This window comes from Gekko japonicus, unplaced genomic scaffold (assembly GCF_001447785.1).
Source record: "Gekko japonicus isolate JY-2015 unplaced genomic scaffold, Gekko_japonicus_V1.1 scaffold3265, whole genome shotgun sequence".
Lineage (NCBI taxonomy): Eukaryota > Metazoa > Chordata > Lepidosauria > Squamata > Gekkonidae > Gekko > Gekko japonicus.
The window spans coordinates 159,632-166,609 of record NW_015175462.1 but is presented as its reverse complement, the minus strand read 5'-3'; the positions used below and the strand labels follow the sequence as shown (position 1 = coordinate 166,609).

Below are 6,978 nucleotides of genomic sequence, written 5' to 3'. Positions count from 1 at the left end.
TCACACACTAACTCAGCTTAGAGGGAACGCTGGACCAGACCAACTCACGCTCCCTTCCAGGTCGGGCGAGTGGAGCCTCCACTTTCAGTGGCAGTCCACCTCTGAATGCCAACTGCAGCCTCTAGGGTTGCCAATTCCAGGCTGAGAAATTCCTGGAGATTTGGGGGGTGGAGCCTGACTGAGGAGGGTGGGGTTTGGGGAGGGACTTCAATGGGCTATAATGCCAAAGAGCCCAACTTTCAAAGTGGCGATTTTCTCCAGGCGGACTGATCTCTGTTGCCTGGAGATCAGTTGTAATCCCAGGAGATCTCCAGCCACCACCTGGAGGTTGGCAACCCTAGCAGCCTCCATGTCCCCAGGGCCCAGCTCCCGCCTCTCCCTCCCGCCTGCCCACGGGGCTCTCACGTCGTCCATCAGCAGCACGACCAGGTTGGGGGGGCTCCCAGTGGCGTTGGCGGCCCCCGCCAGGCTCAGCCCCCAGACTAGGCCGCACAGAGCCAACAGCAGCAGCGGCCACCGCCTCGTCGCCATAGCAACCGGGCCAGGCCAGGCCAGGCCAGGCGCGAGACCCCCGGACAGGCGACTGAAGGGGAAAGAGGGGCGAGGAAGTGGTAAAGGGCTCCGCAGAGCTATTGTCGATCAAACTTCCGGCTCTCGTTCGAACGTGAGGGCCAGTCCATGTACAGAGACCATACGGAACATCATATTAGCGATGTGGAAATGAGGAAGCGAAGAATATAAAACCAGAAAACGGGGATAAAGACAGAGCAGCTGTTTCTCCCGTTTCGCGGTATTCATCCTGGCCCCGCATATGGCGGCGTCCGAATGGGAACCGGAAGTGTCTCAAATATGGCCCTCTTTGCTCCTCTACTATGCGGGAGCCGAACGGACTCGAGCGCTCCCGGAAAGCGGTTCCGCGTCCCGTGATTCGGAGATCACGTGGCCATAATAGTGGCGTAAGCGGCTGCGCAAAAGGGAGAAGAAAGCGAGCCTGCCCGGAACCAAGATGGCGGTTTGCATCGCCGTGATCGCCAAGGAGGTGGGGGAGGGGCCCACGGAGGAGAAACTGGGGAGGGGCGGAGAGGCAGAAGGCCCTGCAGTGACCTGGGAAGGGGGGGCAGTTTCCAGCGGCGGTCAGCTCCCCGAAGCCCCCAAGCAGGGCAGAAAGGCCTGCTCTTGGTGTCCTGCGCTAGACTGCCTCTGAACATGGAGGTTCCATCTAGCTCTTCTGGCTAAGAGCATCCTGTTTCTGACAGCGCGCAGCCGCCTGCCTCTTTTGGGGAAGCGCCAGGGGTCGAGGCTAGAGTCCCTGCTTTGCATGCAGAAAATCCCAGGTTCAGTAGCCAGCGTTTCTGGTGAGAAGAAGAAGAGACTGGATTGATACCCCGCCCTTCACTACCCAAAGGGGTCTCAGAGCGGCTTACAAACTCCTTCCCCCCCCCCCCGCCTCCCCTGTGAGGTAGGTGGGGCTGAGAGAGCTCTCAGAGAAACTGCCCTTGAGAGAACTGCTCTGAGAGAACTTGTGACTGACCCAAGGTCACACCAGCAGCTGCAAGTGGAGGAGTGGGGAATCAAACCCGGTTCTCCCAGATTAGAGTCCACGTTCCTAACCGCTACACCAAACTGGCTCTCAAAAAGGATCAGGTGGCAGGTGAAGTGAAAGACCTCTGCCTGAGACACCCTGAGGAGAGGCTGCTAGTCAGAGGAAACCAAGACTGACCCTGAGAAGCCGAGGGTCTGACAAAGTAAGGCACATGTGTTCAGGGGATCTGACCCTCTGATGACAGAGGTACCATTTAACCATCAGGGCTAACAGTTATGGACAGAACACCCTGCTGGGATTTTATCACACTTAAAAAAAATCCAATAAGAATGCCAAGTGCTGGATTTGCTCAAGGGTTCCTCTAGTCCATGTCTCAAAGTGTGTCCAGCCGAAGGCTCCACGGCCCTTTTGTTTTAAAACAGAATTCCCGTAAAGTCTGTTTCGTTTTCTTTCTGTCCTGGCTCTTCCACAAAATTCCACAGTCAACGAGAAAAAGAAAGAATACAAATAAAAGCAAAGGAGAGGGTCAACATATGATTTGAACCTAAAAACGCAACAAGTTGGTTGGGACCAGATTAGATAGGAATGTGGAGAAATGGAGGTTTGAAGTGGCCTCATCCTGCCTTTCCCAACCCTAATGAAAATCGGGGACCTGTGGCAGATAATTCAGGGTTTTAACCAAGGCTGGATATTTTTTTAAAAACTCTGTAAACCTCTGAGTTTTTCAGGTGAGCTGGAGGAAGGTGGTATTTAGATTTTTCAAATAAATGGCCTTTAGAACGGGGTGGGAACACTTTAGGATTTAAACTATTTTCCCAGCTGCGATTTTAGCCATGGAGAGTATAAAATCCCGCACTGCCGTTAGCCAGTCTGTGGCAGCTTGAGCAGATGGGAGATTCTGTATTAAGGTTTATCAGGGATACTGTCGCTCAGCAGAACATACCTCAGAGGCATCCTGTTGTGGTGGGTTGGCGGTGGGGGGTAAGAACTAGATCACCCTCTGGATCCCTTTGCAATTCAGTGCCTTTCCATTTTTCTCTCTAGAATTACCCTCTGTACATTAAGAGCACCCCAACGGAAAATGAACTCAAGTTCCACTACACAGTGCACACCTCCCTCGACGTTGTGGATGAGAAGATCTCAGCAATGGGGAAGGCTCTCGTGGACCAGAGAGAGCTCTACCTGGGGTTGCTGTACCCAACAGAAGACTACAAAGTGTATCTTGCATATCTGTCCTGTGTGGGCAGGAAGATCCTTTTTTGGATAGTTCCTTTAGGATGAGAATTTCAGAAGATAGCCGTGTTGGGCTGTAGTAGAAGACCTAGGTTTGAGACCAGCAGCACATTAGAGGCCAACAAGGTTTTGTCAAAGTCTCTGATGAAGGGAGCGTTAACCCACAACATCTTGCTTGTCTCTGTGTTGCTCAAATCTAACTTTAGAATGAGTTAAGACTATCAATTTAATTACTTTTTCCAGAGGGCAGCCCTGTTGGTCTACAGTAGAATAGTGAGATTTGATACGTTGTTGATGGCTTTCACGGCCAGAGTTCATTAGCTGTTGTAGATTTTCCGGGCTGTCTGGCCGTGGTCTTGGCATTGTAGGACCTGATGTTTCGCCAGCAGCTGTGACTGGCATCCTCAGAGGTATAACAAGTAATGGAAAATTGCTGCAAACGTGCATACAAATCTTTTCTAAGATAAAGGGACTAACAATTCTGGTGGAGTATGTAATAATACGAAATCCACGGTGTATTTAATAATCTGCTGTTGTGGACTTAAATATGTCGGGCAAACCACTAGGGCTTTGCGTACCCGCATTTTGGAACACCGATCCAAATTGAAACATCATCTATGCACAACAGCAACTTCTCAAATTAGATAAGTTGGCATCCTGACAGCACGTGACCTAGAATGTACTTTAAAATGGGAACATGTAGATGACTCATTAAGACTGTTTGTCCGATGTAAGTTTACCTTTGATACTGTATGCAGTGAGCCATTGAGGAAGCATTTGGGTAAGATTTACACGGGTCTTTATTATGCATTGAGATGTATGCTCTTTAAAATGACCACAAGATATTGAGACTTTTATAAATTGTTTTATTGTAGGATTTAGGATTTCCATTTTGTGAAGAGTAATATATGAAGACCATGGAAGATTGTATGTTAAGTCTTTGTATTATTACATACTCCACCAGAATTGTTAGTCCCTTTATCTTAGAAAAGATATTGATTCATTGTTATTCTTGCATAGGAGATTTTGACAAAGAATTGTATCGAAACGAACGGTGTTACTCGAGAGGTTCGTAATCCGCTCGTCTCCACGCCACTATTGTGTTGGTTTGGCGCTTCAATGCTGGAAACAAGAATTAAAACAACATGAGAGCATCACAAGTTTAAGTGCTTATACCATTGTCATTTATTTGTATGCACGTTTGCAGCAATTTTCCATTACTTGTTACTCCTTATTGCTGTACCCTTTGTGTTATTGTATATCCTCAGAGGTATAACACAGAAAGATGGAGTACTCCCTGTGTCAATTAGATTGGAGTCCAGCAGCCCCTTAAAGATCAAGAAGAGTTTCAGGGTCTAGGTCTACAAGAGGCAAAGCTGCCTTCGTCAGACGCAATACTTGGTCAGACAATTTAATTATTTACTCTGTGGCACCAAGACAAAACCCACAGAACTGTGTTGCAGCCCTGCATTGTCCAGCAGTTCTGTTGCCTGTTGCATTTAGCTTGGAACTAAGAAGTGGTCCTGTCCGCACCCAACTCTTCCTGGATCTCAGTAGCTGCCACTGGGTGCAGCTGCTTCTGCCAGCTTGTTAAAGTGCTTGGGATTTAGTGCCACTGAAGCCCAGGAATTAATATCAACAGACATCTGAAGTGTTTTGGCTAAATTGGGGCCCACAGAATGGGAAAGGCGGGAAGAAAGGTGGGAGTTCATTTCATCTAAATCCAGTTTCACCTGGGTAAGCAAGGACACAAAATATTTGGCTTCCTACAGTTGGCAGCAGATATATTTCTTGACCAGCTGAGCAGATACGGCTACGTGACAAACTCCAAAGTGAAGTTTGTTATGGTGGTGGATTCCTCCAACACGGCTCTCCGAGACAACGAAATCCGGAGTGTAAGTTGGGGAGGGGGGAGCAGCGCAAGGCCTGTCAGACCAGGACTTTGTTTACTTTAACCTGCCCGGATCCAAGAGGCCCCTGTGTGATTGTAACAGCCCAAATCTGTTTCCCCTTTTAGATGTTCAGAAAGCTGCATAATTCTTACACAGATGTCATCTGCAACCCCTTCTATAACCCTGGAGACCAAATCCAGTCTAGGTAAGCAAGGGGGAAGAGGACACCTACCTCTTTGAATCTTCCTTGATCCCTTGCAGCTGACAAAGTCCTGGTTGTCGGCCCAAGGCAGACTACTGGATTTATTCCAGGGCAGGGGCATAGCCACGGTGGGGCATTTTAGGGCAACGCCCCCTCAGTCATGAGCCAAGCCCCACCACCCCAAAAGGTGGGAGTGCCAGCCGTGCTCGTTTGCCTGACTATAGAAGAAGGAAAGCCAGCCGCGCTCTCCTTCTCCCAGGCCAGGTGCCAGCCAGGGCAGCGGGCAAGCCGGGCGGGCGAGGAGCAGGCGGGTCTGGCAGGCCTCTCTGCATTGCACCTGCACTAGTGGAGGAGTCGTGGTGGCTGGGTCACATGATTGGGTCACATGAATCCTCCCTGGCACAGGTGCTCTGCGGCCAAGGTCGGGGGAGGCGGCGGGCTCTCCCTGCCTACACAGACAACCTTTCTCCCCATGCAGCTTCAGCGATGCTGCAAAGGATGGCTTTGGCAGGATTCTCCCTCCCTGGCAAGGGGGCAGTGAGCCCGCAAGAGGAGGGGGGAGAGGAATCCACCAGCCAGCTGCCGACAGGATCTCTCTCTTTCGCACCACCCCCACCCCCGATTTCCCAGTGTCCCACCAACCAAAATTTTCTGGCTACACCCCTGTTCCAGGGGGATTCAGCAACATACTTATATAAACCTCTGCTGATCCCATAGGCTGCCTTTAGCCCTGCAAGGAGTGCCAGCTGTCCTCAATGTACCACGTACATTAGGGGTGTCAAACATGCGGCCCGGGGGCTGGATCAGGCCCCCGGAGGGCTTCCATCAGGCCCGCAGTGAAATTGGCCATCTCCTCCTTCCAGTTCTTCTGCTGCATCATAGCTTGCTTCGCCAGACTCTCTCACTCGCTCAGCCATTCCATGTTTTAACCTGGGTCCTAGACTGAGAACTCTGAGCATGAGATTTCTCTGGTGAATGTCAATAAATCAAAAGTAGGCTTGCAGCTTACAGATACACACCTGAGCAGCATACTCAGGATTGCAACAGCACAGGAAATATTGCAAGAGTGCTAATGTTTTAAGCCTGTTTTTATTTTAAGTAAAAAAGATATATCTTTGTGTTTGTGTCTTTTATAAAGTTTATATCTCCGCTACCTGGCATTACATTTCATGACACGCATGGCCCGGCCCAACAAGGTCTCATTTATCTCAGGTCCGGCCCTCGTAACAAAAGAGTTCGACACCCCAGATGTACATGATATAGAAACACGCCAGCCATAGAGTGGTAGAAGGGGCAACTGATGGCCTCCATTTTGCCACGCATTGTCCTGAGCATCTAGAATAATAGAAGATCCAATCTTCCTGCAGGGCGAAGCAGAGTGCTGTACTGCCCACGGCAGAAACACCTCTTTTGGGGTGGGATGCATGTCTTTTCCTGCCTCATCTATGGGTTAACACTGCATTGACACGGCTTGTCTTTCTTTTAAGGGCCTTTGACAACATGGTGACGTCCATGATGGTGCAGGTCTGTTGAAGCTCCGGCACCTTCTCATACCTCTTCTACCCCAAAAGATCAGCCCTTGTACAGTATTGTTTGGTGGTTGTGTGTTATGTTCTGGTTTCTCAGTGCTATGCCATGTAAAAATAAACTTCTTGAAAGCCCAAGAAAGTAGTGACCAGATTCATGCTCTACTGGGATGGCTTTTCTGCACCGTAAACGTACTTCAGATTAGCCCACATGTAATTCTTATATCATAGTGCTCAGGGCTACACATGTGCATTTCCTACCTCACAGGGTGACTGTTGTGGGGAGGGGAAGGGAAAGGAGTTTGTAAGCCGCTCTGAGACACCTTTGGGTAGTGAAGAGCGGGGTATAAATCCAATCTCCTCTTCTTCTTCACCGTGAACAAGATTCAGGTCAGAGTTCAAACAGAGGGTATTGAATACCATGTGCCAGGAGGTCTGGGATCTAATGAAGAGTGACAGAGCTCCAAAACAGACTTAGAAAGGGAAGCAGAGGGTGTAATAAATTGGAATAAACAGTTTATTTGCACCACAATAGCAACTCACTGATCCAAAAATACATCTTTGTGGATGTACGTAACTCAG

At 49.4% G+C, this 6,978-nt stretch overlaps 1 protein-coding gene across 1 annotated transcript; it reads left to right on the top strand.

The window, feature by feature from the left end:
• Positions 1 to 942: 942 nt before the first annotated feature.
• On the top strand, positions 943 to 6,528 carry TRAPPC2L (trafficking protein particle complex 2-like). Its single transcript, XM_015425923.1, has 5 exons — positions 943 to 1,039; positions 2,588 to 2,760; positions 4,584 to 4,671; positions 4,794 to 4,873; positions 6,358 to 6,528. Exons 1-5 carry the CDS (start codon positions 1,007 to 1,009, stop codon positions 6,401 to 6,403), a joined length of 420 nt encoding a protein of 139 aa, XP_015281409.1. The 5' UTR covers positions 943 to 1,006; the 3' UTR covers positions 6,404 to 6,528.
• The last annotated feature ends 450 nt before the right edge of the window (positions 6,529 to 6,978 follow it).

Bases quoted from the DNA above. Each gene is read 5' to 3' on its own strand.
- TRAPPC2L (XM_015425923.1), top strand. From the start codon at position 1,007: ATGGCGGTTTGCATCGCCGTGATCGCCAAGGAG. The intron at 1,040-2,587 runs GTGGGGGAGGGG...TTTTCTCTCTAG, and splicing joins TCGCCGTGATCGCCAAGGAG to AATTACCCTCTGTACATTAA. The intron at 4,874-6,357 runs GTAAGCAAGGGG...CTTTCTTTTAAG, and splicing joins GGAGACCAAATCCAGTCTAG to GGCCTTTGACAACATGGTGA.